Here is a 17,921-nt window from a genome sequence, read left to right as displayed (position 1 = left end):
TCGCGAGTAGGCGGAGCAAATGGTGGCTGAACTGGCGCCAGGCGCCTCGATCGCAAACCAGGAGTACCAGAACCACCCTACGAGCCGATAGGTATTTCCCTGTACCTCGTGGGAACACCTCGTGAAGAGCGACGGCGCGAGAAAACCCTGCTCCCCGACTACGATCTCCCTCTACGATCCTCTCTCTCTCTCTCTCTCTCTCTCTCTCTCTCTCTCTCTCTCTCTATCTATCTATCTATCCATCTATCTATCTATCTATCTATTTTTATCTATCTCACTCAGTAATTGAAAATTAGTCTTACCCTCTTCATCTTTATAATACATTTTTATACTTTTCCTCATTCCTTTTCATTTTTTAATAATATTTTCTTTAGCTATTTTTAAATCGAAGAATTTTAAATAAGAAGGATGCCTTTGAAGAGATCTACTACAATCGGCCGATGTCACGTTGAATCGAATTATGTATAACTTGTATATCGATTGAAAAGGTAAAAAATACGGTTGGATTTACGTAATGACAAACGAAAGAAGAAAAGAAAAGGTAGCGAGAGAAAAGAAGCAATAGGGAAAAGAACTGACAAGATCTCTAACGAGATCATCGCGGTAGATCGCACTCGTCTTCCAGAGGGTTACGTCTCTTAAAACCGTTAACGATATCACTCGTCAATCACGGTTGATGACGAGCTGGTGAATGAGTGATGTATACGAAGCGAGAAAAACGCGAAAAAGAGAGAGAGAGAGAGAGAGAGAAAAGGAGTTGGAACGCAATCAAATTTGTCTTTTGGCGGGGGGTTGCTTCGCACCAGTGGGTGTCCCTCGTGGCTACTCGCATGAACGATCGCGAATCGAATTCACGACAACTACGACGACGACGACGACGACGACGACGACGACGACGAGGACGACGAGGAAAGTAATTCCATCTGGGCAAAATGGACAGAAACTTGTCGCATCTTATCTCTTTCTATCTTCGTCTTTACAATGCGCTATTTCTAACGCATTTTGTTGCATTAAAAATAAACGACATTAAAGATAAAAGTGAGAAAGAGAAAGAGAGAGAGAGAAAGAGAATAAAGAGAAGGTCTAAAGATTGTGGCGGATGGTTTTCGTCGAGGCGTCGTCGTAGTTGCCACGAACAATTTGAATCTCACCCCTTGCTATTCCTCTCTCTTTTTCTCTGCAGTCTACTCTTAAAGGGAAAAACGAGTGCTGGCACCCCGTAGCTGTTTGACTTAATTTTATGAGGGGTCGCCTGGGACGCTGGGAGGGTGCCGAAGTCATCCTCTACCCCCGTCCAGCCCCGTTCACCAGAAGCACCGACAACGGGAGTCGTCGTTCCTTCTCATCTCGTGGCAATCGGCCCTCGGTACGAGGAGGATGAGGAGAGGGCTGAGAGATGAAATCTACCAGCGTGGTGGCTTAGCGGATAAAAATTATCCGTTTAAAGTCGGGAAGCGCTATAAAAGTGTAGTTAAGCTAGGCGACCGAGAAGCGAATCGCACGATGTGTGCTCTTTCTCTCTCTCTCCCTCTCTGCATCCCTGACGATAACTATAATTGGTAAATAACCGAGCAAGGGTAGCGTCTTAAAGACTGAAACTTTTGAGAAATTAACGATGACGTTTATCTTCTCTTCTTTTCTCTCGTAGGCCGAGGTAAAATATTTCGAATATAATTAACGCGAATTTGACGAAACCGTTTAATAATGAAAGAAAAAAGAATTAAAGCTAAAAGAGAAAGAGAGAGAGAGAGGAGGTAGAAAAAGAGTCGGTCGTTTGTAAAGAATTGAAAGAGATCCTAAGAAGAGAAAGAAGAAGAAGAGAAGGAGGAGGAAGAAGGGAGAGGAAGGAGAGAAAGGGATGTTCTCGGTAACGAGAAGACGAATGTGCTGGTAGTCACCGAGCTTGACTCCCTCGGTCAGAGGTCACACATTGTTCGAAGAAGAGGAAGGAGGACAAAGCTATCGCGTTACGTCGTCTCACTTGCGCGAGCACCCTCGTCCGCGTGGTAAAAAAACACCTGATATTTATGGTCCGGCTGATCGGATGCTGGACTTTACTCGCTGATCGGATCGCACTAAATCACTACCGGTCTACGCCTAGGAAGGTCCTCTGGCTCCGTCTGCCATTGCTGGAACGAACCCCAAAAAGTCTTTCCTGAACAGCAACGACGACGAGATTGAAATTGGAAAAAGTTAAATTCGTATTCGCTTAAAAATATTTTTAGCGTTTTACTTTAATATTGGTGATAGGGTAAAGAATCCCTAGAGATTCGAATCGACTAATATTAAATGGAAGATGTAATGAAATTATAATTGAAAATAAATTAAGTTGATCGAATATGTCTGAAACGTCTGAAATCTCGAAGTTCGACGTGAGAGCACCTCCGTCCCCATTCGATCGTATCTGTGGACATTCGCGATAGAAAGGAGTGGTAGGGTAGCGATCTGATTAGCGAGTATCGATTCTTTTTGACGAGCCGACTGGGTCTACGACTGGGTCAGGGTGGTCTTCTTCAGGGTCGTTACACCGGACCTCCGTCAATGGCTCTCGCTCGGCGTAAGGAAAATATCAAAGTTATTGTCTCCTCGAAATTTTCTCAACGTTACCTACAAATTCATTAATTCGACCGGTCATGGAATGATGTCATCGTTCGACGGTATATTTTTAGCAAGACCATCAACGAAACGAAAGGAAAGTTCGAGGATGGCATTTTCGGTATCGATCTACGATTGGTGGTCGCCGAGACTCGGTCAAGGTGCTCGTCTTCGTGATCTCTTTACTTCCGCGTCTCTTCGCAGGTTTCGTTCATTCGTTCATTCGGTGAATGCGGAAGCTTCCATGTGTGTGTGTGTGTGTGTCTGTATGTATGTCTGTCTGTAGGTACGGATATAACGTACGTGCCGCGTCATCAACCACCGCGAACCTACATCGTCATCAGAAGTGAAAGATGCTGGCGTCGCCGAATCTTCCCTTTCTCTGGATTCTCCGTCGCGGCGAGAGTAAACGTGACGTCACCGGCTTAAAGCTGCGACGACGAAATGAGTCGGACCGATTGATTTGTCCTTCCTTCGACCATCTTTTCCCTTTCTATCGTCATCTTTCTTTCTTCCTTTTATTCCTTCTTTGAGTTTTTCTCACCTTCCACGATCATGGACGAAAGACGCGAGAACCGGAACTTTGCGAAGTATTTTTTTATTCGTATAAAGTTCGATGTCCTCTTTGAAAGAACAATTTCTCTCTTAAAGTGATTTTTTTTACGAAACAATCGGATAATTCATAATTCCAATTCTTATACTTTTCTCTTTCCCATCCTCCAATCCATTCCTAACTATCCAGAAGGCTAATGTAGAGAGAGAGAGAGAGAGAGAGAGAGAGAGAGAGAGAGAGAGAGAGGGAGGGAGGGAGAAAGATATATAATATTACGTAATAGTTACACGTGTGGTCCACGATAAAACATCAGATTCGAGATATCGAGTTGCGAGAAGAGAAATAAATGCTTTTGAGATTAACGACTGTAAACACGACGATCGTTCGACTCTTGGTAGCAATGAATTGACTCCGCTTACAATGCCCAAGTCCGGTGTCAAATTTCTTATCAACGTTAAGAGAGAAAGACGATAAACAGCGTGGCTGCCCTGATCTCCTTTGACATTCGCAGCGCATTACTTGGTCAAGATGCGTATGCCGACTCCTAAATCGATTTTTCAGTTAGTATTTTTTTTATGTCAAAGTATTCGTTTCTTTTCAACGGAAGATACGAAAGACACGGACGAGTGTTAAGAGTGCAAAAAAGAGAGAAAGATGGAAGAAGGCGCACGTGCGCTGCACTATCGCAGGAAAGAAAGAAAAGGAAGAAAGGTGGCCGAGAGTAGCTAGAGAAGGGATGTTGGTAGGGTGAGGCAATCTACGTCACCGACGAAAGAGAGAGAGAGAGAGAGAGAGAGAGAGAGAGAGAGAGAGAGAACTGGCTGCAAGAAGGGTGAAGCTGGAAGATAGAGATAGGCCACGGTGCTGGCGTGACTTGACAATAAAGCTCGTCTCACCTCCAACTCGTTTCCTGCCTTGTCCTTTCCATCCTTCAACCCCTCACCCACTCTCTTTTACTCTCTTTCTCTGCAACCCCTTTCTGTCTTTTTCTCTTCAACCTAGCTCGTTCGTACCTAGCTCGTCCTTTTTCCCGATGCACTCTCTCTTTGAAATATATAAGGTTCGATCAATGTTAATCGTTAATGTCTATTGTGATTTGTGAAAGGCAATCCCTTGATTGAATAATAACTAGACCGTATATAAAAAGGACGAAGGATTCGAATCTTGAAGAAAAGTTTATTATTTATTTATATTTCGTAAAGATCTTCCTTGTTTTGCATAATTAAGAATTTTGGAAAGAACATCCAAACGTAAATCACCGAACGAACCTGTTGGAAGTAACGATTAGTCGATCCTGTCGAGTAACGAAGCAACGACGTCTGTCGTTAAGGGAGGGTTGTCCGGAATCGAAGACAAGTCCATTGTCAAGCAGCCCCCTGTGTAGACGGGTCGGTTGTATCCTCGTTAGAAGTTTATCAAACTTCAAACCTGTCAACGGGCAGAAGCTCGTGTGATCTTTCGCGCTCTCCTACGTTTTCACTCTCTTAACTCTTTTCTCTTTATATTTAAATGATGTAAAAAAGAAAAGCAAGGAAAAAGTACAGACTTTTAAAGTATACAAACTTGCGTCCAAGTTGCGTTAGAAAAATATTTATTTCCATTAAAATCAGCGCTCACAAATAATAATAAAAGTAATAATAATAATAATATAGATATGAATGAGATGGGAAGAGGGACGGAGATGCAACGCAAACTTGATCAAAGTTTATCGCGAGCTACGGGCTTCGGGAGGTGGATGGTGGATGGTGGGGTCAGGTTAGAAGAGGTGAACGTTTTGTTTACCGACGTTCCATCCCGATGGATTCATCGTCGAAGCGACGCAGTCAGCAGAAATGGCGTTGCAAATAAAGCGAGGGAAGCGCGAGAACGCTAAAGTTACTCCATTCTGTCCATTTTCTATTTCTTTCTTTCTGTTTCTTCCTCTCCCCCCCCCCTCCTCTTTGTTTATTTCCTATTCTTTCCTTAATAAGCCTTGATTCCGCATCACTACTAATAAGTATTTAATTACATAGCCGTGTACGTATTTCTGATATCGCTCGAAAAGAAACTATCTGTAATATTTCACAATTTGTTCTCGATTGTAAAATTAAATTAAGGAGAATGAATGAATGTCAAAGGACTTTATCGGCAAAAATATTGCAAAGAAAAAAGAAAAAAAGGAAAGAAAAAAAAGTTTCTTAACGAGAAAAAGAGAGATTTCGATATAAACGATTAAGAAAGATAATCAAGGAGAGCCTACCCGGAATTCTTTAAATAAAGATTAACTCGGTGCGTGACACGTAGCAGTAGGATTTAATTACCACGACGTAAGCAAGATATTGGTTTCGCTACTTGAAATCCGAGTAGGTAGAATGCGCGAAATTGTGACCGCGAAGGGACATCGCAAATGGAGAAAGAAGAGGAGGAGAAGGAAATTTGTTGGCTGGAAGAATATTGTTACACAGAAGAACACGCGATAAGCGCAAAGAGGGCTTTTCCCTTCTCTCGGTAGCGTTGACTCAAACGAAACGCTGAATCCACGATTTTCATACGAAATGCGAATCGCTCGGCTGAAGCGAGTCCTCGATTTTTCTTTTCTTTTTTACTTTTCCTCTCCTCTCCTCTCCTCTCCTCTCCTCTCCTTAGAACAAATTCTTTCTTGTATATCTTTAAACTCTAATAATCAATCGTATTAACTTAATATTAGCAGATAATATATCTATCGATAGGAGTTAGCTCGGCCAAGGGAAATGGTTTTGGATATTTCGAAATAATACGACTCCGTCGACTGTCTGAAACTGTCGGATTTTTTGTCGACGTTTATTTATAATAAGAAGTATAATAATTACTTTTATGTACACACGAGAGACGATGCAACGGGAATTAAAACATTCTTAAATCGAATCGGACAAGTCTCGGCCCGTGGTGGTACGGACCGAGCGTCGTCCGTACGAGAAAACAATAATATATTTATGTATATATATATATATATATATATATATATATATATACTTTTTTATATGCATAATATTCTTTTCTAATTAGGATCGGTGGCGTAGCTTTGCGCGCGTAGGTAAACGTTCTCGTTAAATAGACCAATAGGACCATTGGCACCGACTCGTTCTTATTTTCCTCATTAATTTCGTCGAATAAAACTTTTCCCTGGTTTCTCTTACCTTCTTATATCCTTCCTACGTAAAAGAAGGATCGTCGTTCTCCTCAAAAGTCAAAGTTACGCCATCGTCTAACGCATGTTAATCACTCGACTTCTTCGTTAAGTTCTATCGAATTTGTAAGTATCGATAGAGATGAAGATCCTTCTTCAATCAGTTCATCCTCCTCTTTCTCTTCTTCTTTACTTTTCCGTTCTTCCTTCGTCGAAGAAGCCAAGTCGTGGAGAAATACCGTACAGGTATTACCGTATACCGATTACTTTTTGTGCCATGATCACATTGAAACGATGTATGCCTCTTTTTCGGTCCTTTGCGTGGGAGATCTAATTACGCGATAATATATATTAACGATCAAAGTTTCTCTTTGTCCTATTCGACTCACGGAAGAGACAAATCGATCTAGACCATAGGTGAAATAGAGTTAAAAGAAATAAAAAGAAGTAAAAAAAGGGGGAGAGAGAGAGATAATGTCAATCTCGCGTAGGAAAACGATAATGGATAACGGATAGAATGAGATAGAGGAAAGGAGAAAACTTCCGTGAATGCCCTAATTGTAGTAGTAAAATTGACGTTAGAAGAGAGCGCGAGTTCTTCGCTCGCGGATAATCTTGAAAAATACTGTCGACCGATGAGCCTCGCGCGACGATAAATAGGCTATTCTTCAGAGCTACGCGATCGTATATTACATAAACGATGTAAGATGAATTGCAAGTATATATAATATACACAGGTAAGCCCGAGCGACAGTCGTCGGCGTTTCTTAAAAAGTAACTTAAAAAGAAGAAAAGAACAAAGATTCTGTGTATTCGAATTCCTGTTGTGTACCTTAATTCTACATTTTCCTTAACTTAATTATAAGTAACCTCTCTTCTTCCTTTCCTCCTCCATTCCTCCTACGCAAAACATGCTTGACTTTATACCTTGTATCTCTTGGCTTTCACCGAACATAATTCTATGCAGATTGTGTAGGTTCGAACGCGAACGGAGGAACGAGGAGGTGTCGTGATAAAGAAAAATGAAAGAAACCGAAAGCCACATCTATCCTCGTATAAACCTTCTTTATAATTTGTATACACGCACGCATAGAGCATTTTAGCATCTATCGTTTTTCGGAATTAGGCGCGTTGTCGAGATAACGCCATCTCTCCGAGGATATCGCTCGCACCTTCCTTCCTTCCTTCCTTCCTTCCTTCCTTCCTTCCTTCCTTCCTTCCTTCCTTCCATCTTCGATCCCATTTCTCGATCCACGATCGTTCTCGAGAAGCTGTAAAAAGAGAATTATCGAGAAACCACAAGTGATGAAAAAGAAAGGAAAAAAGAAGAAAAAAGTAGGATAAAAGAAAGGAGACCAAAATTTCGGCCGGTGAACTTTTTGGATTGGTTGATTTTTTAATCGACTTTTAAGAAAATTGTTAACACCACACGACGTATCGCACATCCTCCAAACGTAAATTTCTAATGGAAGATATCCTGGCCCGTGAGAAGCGGGACGAGGGATTACAATGTTGATCCGATCCGGAAAAGCTGCTTGGCGCGAGCTTAATCTTATTTAAATGCTGACCCCAAATCGACCTCGGCCGTAATATCGTTAAAGCGCGTAACCGCGACGTTTCTTTTTTCTCTCTTTCTTTCTTTCCACCATCCCCCCTCCCTCCTGGAAATACGCGCATCAAATCTTAATGAAAATTATTCCGAAATTATCCTATGAAGGATGATAAAGGGTGTCATCTGGATCGCCACAGACTAGGGAAAAATAGGGAAGAATGCAACGTTTATGGTAGCCTCGATCTCGTTACTTTTCCGACGGAGTAACCTGACCGTAGTGTTTGACCATACTCCGAGCGGATGATGCGGCCTCAACGGCCACGATGATAAACCTGTAAAGCTCGCGGAACAACGATGTAATAATTTTTACGAAGGCGTTAAAACGTCGACCGTCGTGCGTCTCTTATCTCGTCGCACATCTTTCCGCGTGCCGCGCGTAAACGCTTTTAAACGGGTCCCCGGTCGACGATGCTATCTCGCGCGCCTCTTGATACCCTGTTTAATGAATTTTTATACCGTTGATAACGCCTGACCGCAGAATTTTCCCGCAACGTCGCGTAACGTTTTACTACGCTACGAAATATCTACGAGATTGCTAATTTTTAATCGGACCATTTGCTCTTCCCAAACGAAAGGAAAACGAAAGGTTTCTGATCGACTCACCGGCTCAAGGATTCGATATCGAGATAATCGTTCAGGTCCAGCAAGCGCCTCCTCGGCGCTGTCGATGTCATAGATAGACCTCCGGGCTCGCTGGTGCCGGTTGTTGCTGTTGTTGTTGTTGTTGTTGTTGTTGTTGTTGTTGCTGCTGCTGCTGCTGCTGCTGCTGTTGTTGTTGTTGTTGTTGTTGATGTTGCTGCGCCTGTTGTTGCTGTTGCGGTGGCGGTGGCTGCTGTTGTTGCTGAGGATGCTGTTGCTGAGCTTGCTGCGGCTGCTGTTGCTGCGTCGGCTGGGGGGCTTGTTGTTGTTGTTGTTGATGATGATTGTGACTATGACTGTGATGACTATGAGTCTGACGAGCCCTCAATATTTCACAGCGTTGCTTGTAGAGATCCCGTTCCTGTTGGGTCCGAGCCAATTCGACCTTCATTCGTTGAAGCTCATTTTGCAGATTACTATTGGTAGTCTCGAGATCGTGACGTTGCTGTAGTCGTTTGCTGCGACAGTTTTGCGCGTATCCCCGATTCTTCAAAGTCCGACGTTTTTGCTTCAAACGGACGACCTTCGCAAGAGGATCGATCGCTTATAACGTTTTCGTTCGTCCGCTTTTAGCTTATCTAAACTTCTCCCTTGCCACTCGCGCAATAATTACTCGAGAAGCCACCACCTCGAGAACCATTGACTTTCCATTATACTCTATGCGGAAGGGACGAAAAAATCACGACGATCAGGTCCTTTCGCTGGTTTAAATCAAATCAATATTTGTCACAGGATTTGCTATTTGAACGAATTTAAAAGTTGTTGTCCGGTTCTCAAGGTAGTCATAATCGATCGTTCAATAAAGTTCGACCAAGTTAAATCCCGATCGATCTTAGAAAATGTAACGGCTAGGAAGTTAAACGAATCGATCGACTTTCTTTTTTTTTTTGTAAAGAATTTGAAAAAGGATCGATTGAGATTCGAGGCTAATTCGAGTCGATCTTGTGATCGTTTGAAAAAATGAGAGACCTGACTCACCTCTTCCCGCGGGCAACCATGGAGGCGTTTGTTCAATTCGCGTACGGAGAGCGACATGAGGAGCTCGTCGTTCATGAGCTCCTCCTGCGAATTAGCCGGTCCGCAGCTCGAGTAAAGTCCATTGGCAGTTCTGTGAGCAGGACTTGGACCACTGGCTCCACAAGAACTGACCGAGCAAACGCTCAACGGTCTACCCGGTTGCATGGGCATCCCTTGCATGCTATCCTCCATGCTCTGCATCACACCCCCGCCCGCGGGAAGCATCCCGCCGCCTGAACCTGGACCGCCATAGTACTCGATGTGACTGGACATTGTGATGTACCCACCTGTGGGCGATAACGAGCCTCTCTTGTCGTTAAACTCTTTTATCCAATCGCCGTTACCTGATATAATAACGTCCGTGATCTCTATCCGATTCGAATCTCTATATATTATATTACATTAATCCCAACCCAGAGATATTTATGTCGTTTATAATGAAATCAGATTTATAAAGGGATTTATAAGTTTGTACGATTATCGATCCAAGTGATCATAGATCATGATATATGAGATGAGATAAGGGGAAGGTTATCGGAGGACATTACCGGGATGCCTGGTATGTCTCGGCAAGTGTTGATGCTCCTGAAAGTGATGATGGCTCGCGGTAGACGAGGGCCAAGCTTCGTGATGAGGCTCCTGGCCTTGTTCCTGAGGACAGTGAGGTCTAAGATCCAACGGTTCTTGTCTGAGGGATTGGGTGAGCCAGCCCATTCCGATACCGGGTCCAACTTGCATGTCATCTTGTAATATGGATCCAGGTTGTTGCAGATGCAATAGGAGTCCGCTGCGTTCGCGAGGGTCTCGCTCGGCGCGATGCAGCTGCAACGGGGGTGGAGAGGCAGAGACCGGCGGCGTGTCCGGTGGTGTGCCTGGATGCGAAAGGGTCGTCAAATGTGGAGCACCACCGGGTGGTGCCTTTACCAGCACCCCGTGTTGCACCTGTATATGATGAGGTTGCCCGTACAACGGATGCGGCTGCTCTAATTCGTGGGCAGGTGGTGTCAATGGTGCCAGAGTCAGGCCCTGACCTCCATGTACTTGTCCTGGAATTTGCACCACGCTTCCGTTCACCATCACGTTCGGCGAACCCATTCGTACCTGAAACAATAATAAATACGACGTCGCGAGCTGTAAACGCTTTTTGTCTAAATAAATTAATAGTACATAAGTATGTGTACGGCGTTATCACAAAACTCGAAATAAATTTCTTTACGCTGTGTTACAACGCGTACGATAATCACTACCAAGGGGAAATCTCACGATCTCACGATCGATAATAACGTTGAAAGAAAGAAAGAAAATCGTTGAAAGTTTTTGTGACTTTATACGCTGCAATCGAGCGAACTTATTATCTCTTGAACTTCACTAATGAACTTCAACTTTTATGAATGGTACACAGAGAGATAAGGATATGCAAACGTAATACTCGACACGCTGCAACGTCATCGATAATTCCTTTTATATAATCAACTTTAAGATTCATTCTTTAACGTTTCGCGAGAAGAGAGCACGTGCGTTTGCCGGCAAATACACATAGTATTCCCTCGACTTTCGTTCCACTTTCGTCCGTTTTAAAATATTCCTTTCTATTTTGCGGCAAACACATCATCCCCTTTTGAAATATCCCTCGGAAGAGGTTTTAAGGGTTTTGGGAGAGGACAATTGGGAGGGAGGGAGGAAAAAAGGAAAACGGAAGAGGAAAAGATCAAAGAAGAGAAAACGAGAAGCACCTCTCGCTTGACGTCGGCGGGATCGAGATGATCGAGGACAAACTCCTGGACGTATTCCCTAGCTAAATGGTCCTCGGCTTCCATCTTAACCTCGTCGACCTCCACCTCCTGCGCCTCCACCTTCTCTACCGCGTCCGTTGCAGCTGCATACGTGAGCGTCTCCTCGGTTACAACGGCTACTCCTCCGGCACCTTCTTGACAATTCGTCGCTGTTTCTAACGTCGTCGTGATCACTTTTCTTTTGCAGTCCTCGAGCAAAAAAAAAGAAAAACAAGAAGGAAAAAAGGAAAAAGCCGCAGTAGATCCACGTGACACGGACACTTTCTAAGGATTCTTATAAAGGTTGTTCCTTCGATCGACGAACAAAACGATTTTTGTCGTCGTCGTCGTCGTCGTCGTCGTCGTCGTCGTCGTCGTCGTCGTCGTCGTCGTCGTCGTCGTCGTCGTCGTCGTCGTCGTCGTCCTCGACACTTGACACTTTTCCTCGCACTTTGATGCCACTCGACGTTTCCTCTTTCCCGCCAAATAATAATCCTTTTCCTCAGTCTTTCAAGCAAGACTTTTGCTCGCCGAAATACACAGAGAACCGAGCGTCGTTTTCACTTCGAGAAATATTTCGATATTAAAACGCGAAACGGAGAAATGGACAAAGAGAGAGAGAGAGAGAGAGAGAGAGAGAGAGAGAGAAAGAGAGCTGAGTGAAGATGAGAGAGAGAGAGAGAGAGAGGGGGAGAGAGAGAGAGAAATAGACATTAAGAGAAAAAAAAAGAGAGGGATGCGCACCGGCAGAGCAGAGAGATGCGTCGTCGTCGGTGTCTCCGTTATCTGAGTGGTGGCCGATACGCTCGAGCGCAGCGCGACGCGCCGAACTTGACGGGGGTGACATGACATTGGCGCGCATGTCACTTGGTGACGTCACCAAGTAGGGTGGGCGTGCTCCTTGGGACCACCCCAAACGATGCACGCGAGTTGGGATTCGTTCGGTTGCCGCCATTTGCTCACGCCCCTTATCTCCGACTCCTTCCATTTCCAACCACTTCTTCTCTTCTTTACTCTTCTTTTCCCGTTTCTTCTTTATTTTCTTTGCTTCTTTGGGAACGTTCCTCTTTTCCAAAAACTCCTATATTATATACAGGGTGGCCTACCTAACTGGAACCACTTCGACGTCTCTAGAAATATTAACTTTAATCAAAAAGTCTCAGTTGCATGATGCATCATTTCAACTTTCTTGCTCTTTCAGTTCTTTTAATTTTTTAAACGGTGAATACTTTTATTCCCGTATGCTTACTTTCGAGCGAATTATTCAAATGAAAACTTTTCAACTTTTGCATGCAAAACTTCAAATTCGGAATTGCAAATTAAGGCAAATTGTAAGGTGAGTACAAATGTATAGTAACCTCGGTAGGTTACCCGTAACATCGTTTCAATATATCTACTTATCTCGATCGACTCGCTCGATGAAAGTCGTAATAGTTTCTCTCTCTCTCTCTCTCTCTCTCTCTCTTTGTCTGTCTTTTTTTGCATTTCACGTAAGGAACGAAAGATAAAATTGGAGCGCGCGTATTCTCGCGCGAACGAGGTAAAAGCTCGAGGATCACGAAGCGTTTATGAAGAGACGGTGATTCGCGAGGACAAGGGAAAAGAGGAAATCGCGACCTCGTATCTAAATAGCTTTCCGCAGACGTCCAAGGATCTTAACCTTTAGCCCTTCTTCGTACCCATTTCCGAGATGCCACGACTTTAAAATACTTCATGAATATCAAATTTTCCTTATTCGCTGTCGCACCTACCTCTCTCTCAAAGCCTCGTTTCTCCTCCTCTCTCTCTCTCTCTCTCTCTCTCTCTCCCGTTCTTACGAGACGATACCAAAGATCTTGGCCATTTCGTCTCTAATCCTTTAGGAGCGTCTAATCAAATCGAAGATGCATCTAAAATTATTCGCTTTACTATTTTTTCAAGGGTCGAATCTTTAAGGTCCTATCCAAGGCTTTAATCCGACGAGAAAAGAAGGTAACGAGAGATCGGAGAGAATTTTGTTGGTCTAGACGGAGCGAATGTCGGCGAGGGCCGAAATAGAAGGAACAACGCCGATAGGATTGGCCATTTTGTTTGAGCGAGGAATTTGTCGACGCTGCATCTCCGACATCCTTCGACCCTCTTCTCCTCGTCCTCTTGCTCCTCTTTTCCCTCGCGTACGAGTACCGTCGCGTACGATTTCTCGACGCGGTAGCGAAATTTACCAACGATACCAAGCTCGAGATTCAACTTTAAAACCGATAAACTCGATGCTTATTTATTTTGAATTGGGTACGATTATACTGATTAGTCAAAAAAATTTGATCGACGATCGATTTATGCGTATTCGGTAATAAGGAAAAAAAAAAATTGGCAAGATGCAATTTCGATGAGATTCGGCATTTGAACGACGGCGTTTCGGCTAAGGCATCGATCTCGGCTAAAATATGAATGAATTATTCGATGAAGAAATAAATATATACCTACCTATAACCTCTGTCGATGGATAGAAATAATTTGTAGTAATCCTAACAAAGCGTAGACATTAGGTCCGTGTAGAAAATGAGCCCACAAACGAGAACGAGGAAAGGACAATCGAATCGGAAGATGCAAGCCGAATAACGTTTGCTCGATATCTACGTCGTCGGGCGAGATCGATCTTCGTCAAAAGGCGAATAAGTTCGCTTGACTTCGCGATGCTATTAAATCTTTATACCGCGAGGTCAAGAGACCGATCTATCGTATCGTTCGGGAGAGAAACGTCTGCCCGTTTGCCGCACAACAAACTTTACCGCGAGATTTACGACGGCAATTGCATTCGAAAGGCAAAGAGAAGAAGGACGAAGAAAAGAAGAAGTTTCGCTCGTCGAAATCCGACGAATTGTTCTTTTTTTTTTTCGTCTTAACTCCAATGCCAATCTCGGTCTCGTTTATTCATCGTTTATTCAAGATTTCGTAGGACTGATCAGAAAATTACACGAGCTTATTTCACATTAGCCCCTCTAGATATCAAGGGTTGGGATGAGTCTCACTCGGATGGACTTGAAAAATCGAATTAAAGCCGATACTCTCTCCCTCTCTCCCTCTCGTCAGAACGATTCGTAAAAGTTGACCCAAAAAAATGACCCGATAATTGATTACTTTTTAATTTCATTCTTACGACGTCATTTACTTTATTTTCTTTACACTCTTGATCATTGCTCTTTCGTCGTAAAAATTAAGTCATCCTCGTAGGCTCTAAGAAGGTTAAGTTTATGGACGAGTTTTGGGATGATGTCGAGACCGAGGCTGTCCTAGGACCAAGAGAGTAAACCTGCACGAGAGAGAAACCGGAGGATGAGGAGCAGGAGAAGGAGGTGGAGAAGGAGGAGGGGAATGAGGATGAGGAGGGTAGGAGAGGAGGAACGAGGGAGAGTGCTGAGCCAGCATAGCCGGCTTGCCAGGCTGCACATCGATACCAAGCAGTCAGCCAGCGAGCCAACCTACCGATGAACCCACCTATACTCACCTAACACCCACAACTCTCTCTCTCTCTCTCTCTCTCTCTCTCTCTCTCTCCCTCTCTCTCTCTCTCTCTCTCTCTCTCTCTCTCTCTCTCTCTCTCTGTTCCGAGAGACGACGCCATCGACGACGATGCGATACAAATTATTGCAGCGATATGATATAAGAGAAATTCTTCGATTTAAGAACGTTCGATATGATCTATCGTAAAATAATATATAATTTATATGTAAGAGAGAGAGAGAGACTATAAATGATATTTCATGTTTATCCAATGAATAAATTATTATTTCTCTTTGTTTCGATAGCGTCGATAGCGTTTCGTCCGTCGAGCGAAGAATATAGCGATTACTGATGACAAGTAGAAAACTCGTGGATCGATCAGCTACGAAAATTCATTAAATAGACTGCTAGAGATTAGATGTAGTCGTCGTTGGACTAACGACAAGTTCCAGTAATATCCATTTAAATCTGCTTCCGAATCTTTCGTCATTTATTCGTGATAAAAGAGTGCTTTGTCTTGGAAGGTTTGTGCTCCTTGTCGGAAGTCGAACGTTTATACCGTTAGTCGATCGTGCATCACTTTGGTCTTCCTTCGAGACTCGAAGATGGATCGAGATAATGCCTCGGATACGATCTCGAAGGTCTATGCGCAAACTGTTGCGGGTGATCGAGTGGCCACGGCCGATATTTCGAAGGAAACGCTACACCCTCGTTCCATTCATGAACGGATGAGACGAGAAAGAGAGAAGGAGAGGACTATAAAATATAAAGAGAAAGAGAGAGATGCTGGAAGGAAGACGAAGGAAACACACACGCGAGCGCGCGCGCACACACACACAGAGAGAGAGAGAGAGAGAAAGAGAACATTCGAAGGATAATCCTCGAGTCATTTGTCTGGCAACCGTTGAGACGTTCATTTGTTCGTGGCGCGATGACGGATGACACAATGAAGTAGAGATCGTGCGACGGTCTTCGAGCGGTAGTCGAGAACAACCCTCTCCCTGTGACTCGCCAACCCCTAGCTCTACTTTATCTCTCTCTCTCTCTCTCTCTCTCTCTCGCTCGCTCACTCGCTCGCTAGCTAGCTCTTACGAATCTGTTTGCCGTCGGTGGCTCAATTATTCTCGGATCATCGCTTTGCATCGGCTTCGCGAACAATCGAATCCTCGCTATTTGTGTCGCAGCGATTAAAAACATAACGTTCATTGACAACAGTTTGGTCCTTTTACGATTTTAAATGGGGGTTGGTTGACAGGACCTAACGATTGATTAGAGCGAGACGAAAAGAGTTTATCTTACTCTTCTCGAGTTCGTTCGTCATCTAGAGGAGCAAATCGCCACGATCCCTAAATTCTCAACGATGAATATTAAAAGATCGCGCGAGAATATCGTTCGTGTTTTCTCAATCGTTTATTTCTCCTTAGAAAATATCTTAGGATTAGCGTTTAATTAAACGCGTTCGTCTCCAGTATAATTAGTCGAACGGTTTCTTTCCTTTTTATGTACGTGGAATAAAACAACGATTAGATGATTTATCGGCATAAATCATTGATCAAATCCAACTAATCGTAGGAGGTAGATAACTATTTTTAATTCGATGGAAAAGAATCAGATCGGGGATGACGAGTAAATATAAAGAAATAATCGAGGAAAGCGACTTGGAACGGACGTAAATCACTATGCGGAACACGCATAGAATAATACGAAACGGAAGCAAACGCATTTGGTGATTTCCGACTCTGTCCCGGAAGTACCGTCATATTTGTCACCGGAACGTTATCAACGAGCAGCACTTTATTATTTCAGTTCGACGAGAAAAAAGGAAAGAGACGAGAATCGGTCGGGATTTCAAGAAAGAATCGTTGCTTCCCTTTCTTTCACGCGAGCTATTCGATTTAATAGCCTCCGTTTTTTCTTTCTCTCCCCTCCCTCCCTCTCTCATCGTCTTCCTCGAAATCCGCTTTTTATGTACGTACCTCTACTTCTCTACGAACGATTCGCCGGCGCTCGACCATTCTCGATAGTGTTCAATGATTCGCCCGACTATGAATAAAACGAAAAGAATAGAAAAGGGAAAGAGAGCGTGGATGGGGAAATTTTCATAAATTTCGCTTAAAAAATTATTCGAATGAAAATACAATGATATATTCGATCTCTAAAATATTATTTTATCGTCCAATCAGTTGCGTCAACCAGTAGTGATTTACTACTTTTGACCGAAGGAGCAAATTGGAGCAAATTTAACATTAAGATGTTATAGAAGAACGAAGCCGGTATATCTGCAACATTAGTTACAAACATTATGTAACAACGATCCATTATGCGCAATTAAAGCGATATTTACGCGGTAGTACTAGGTTCTAGGATCGAATGTATTAGATTGGCATAATCAAAGTGTCGCATATCGCGACATGGCATTCGCGTTACAACGGGGTTTCGACTTATCGTCTCCTTCTTACAAAGAGTAATAGTTTATTAATAATTAATACGAATTGCCGGCGTACTCGCGTGCGTTAATAAAAATCGCGCGTATCGATTAAAAATGAAAAAATTGAAAGTAAAAAGGAACGAGCTTGGAAGATTTCTTAATTCGATCGTTCGCTTAATTGGTCTATACTGATAATTGAAAGAGCATCGTTTATAATTCCTAGATCAGATCTTAAAATGATGAAATCAACGTTTAATGATTGCCCGAGGAATGAGCGGCCAAGTACGCGTTATGCAAATTGATATATGTTTGTATTTCACGTGGGAAGAAGACAAGAGAATAAAGAAGCTCCTGGTGTCAGGTCACACCTGGCATCCACGGCCGTGAGTTCCAGTGACGTCACGTCCGGCAATATGCGACATAAGCAGAAATCGTGTAATCGGACTCCGACGCGTCTTGCAGAGTCCGATTTTGTAAAAGAAGAGACACGCGTTTGGCGAATTTAAAAAATGTGCGAACTTTACCAGCTAATCTCTAACGAGGAAAAATTTATGTTTTATAAGGGAAAGAGAAAAAGGAAAAGAAAAGGAAAACGAAAGAAAGAAAGAAAGAAAAAATGAAACTTTTTAATTTTATTATCTTTGACACTATATCGAAGAATTCTCTGATATATTATTTCT

At 43.2% G+C, this 17,921-nt stretch overlaps 1 protein-coding gene across 10 annotated transcripts; it reads right to left on the bottom strand.

Annotated features, from left to right (window-relative positions):
- Positions 1 to 6,000: 6,000 nt before the first annotated feature.
- tj (Maf family bZIP transcription factor traffic jam) lies at positions 6,001 to 14,089 on the bottom strand. 10 transcript variants are annotated; one of them, XM_085663312.1, is made up of 6 exons: positions 13,797 to 14,089; positions 11,295 to 11,896; positions 10,110 to 10,662; positions 9,514 to 9,905; positions 8,509 to 9,067; positions 6,004 to 7,564 (listed from the first exon to the last, which is right to left on the bottom strand). In XM_085663312.1, the coding sequence occupies exons 2-5, from the start codon at positions 11,376 to 11,378 to the stop codon at positions 8,576 to 8,578; spliced, it is 1,521 nt and encodes a 506-aa protein (XP_085519438.1). In that variant the 5' UTR covers positions 11,379 to 11,896; positions 13,797 to 14,089; the 3' UTR covers positions 6,004 to 7,564; positions 8,509 to 8,575. The 10 variants fall into 10 exon arrangements, with proteins under 10 accessions (XP_035727463.2, XP_085519441.1, XP_085519442.1 ...); XM_085663314.1 differs by lacking the exon at positions 13,797 to 14,089 and adding an exon at positions 12,078 to 13,758; XM_035871570.2 differs by lacking the exons at positions 11,295 to 11,896; positions 13,797 to 14,089 and adding an exon at positions 12,078 to 13,761 and having other exon boundaries at positions 6,001 to 7,564.
- Between the last annotated feature and the right edge of the window lie 3,832 nt (positions 14,090 to 17,921).

The sequence above is a fragment of the Vespa mandarinia genome, chromosome 21, assembly GCF_050613455.1.
Source record: "Vespa mandarinia isolate Hongniang chromosome 21, ASM5061345v1, whole genome shotgun sequence".
NCBI lineage: Eukaryota > Metazoa > Arthropoda > Insecta > Hymenoptera > Vespidae > Vespa > Vespa mandarinia.
The sequence above is the reverse complement of the archived record's forward strand: the minus strand, read 5'-3'. Positions and strand labels throughout refer to the sequence as shown.

Coding starts and splice junctions, on each gene's coding strand:
- tj (XM_035871570.2), bottom strand. CDS start 12,185: ATGTCATGTCACCCCCGTCAAGTTCGGCGCGTCGCGCTGCGCTCGAGC. Junction 10,663..12,077: donor CGCATCTCTCTGCTCTGCCG/GTGCGCATCCCT, acceptor TTATTGTTTCAG/GTACGAATGGGTTCGCCGAA. Junction 9,068..9,513: donor CGCGGGAAGAGGTGAGTCAG/GTCTCTCATTTT, acceptor CCTCTTGCGAAG/GTCGTCCGTTTGAAGCAAAA.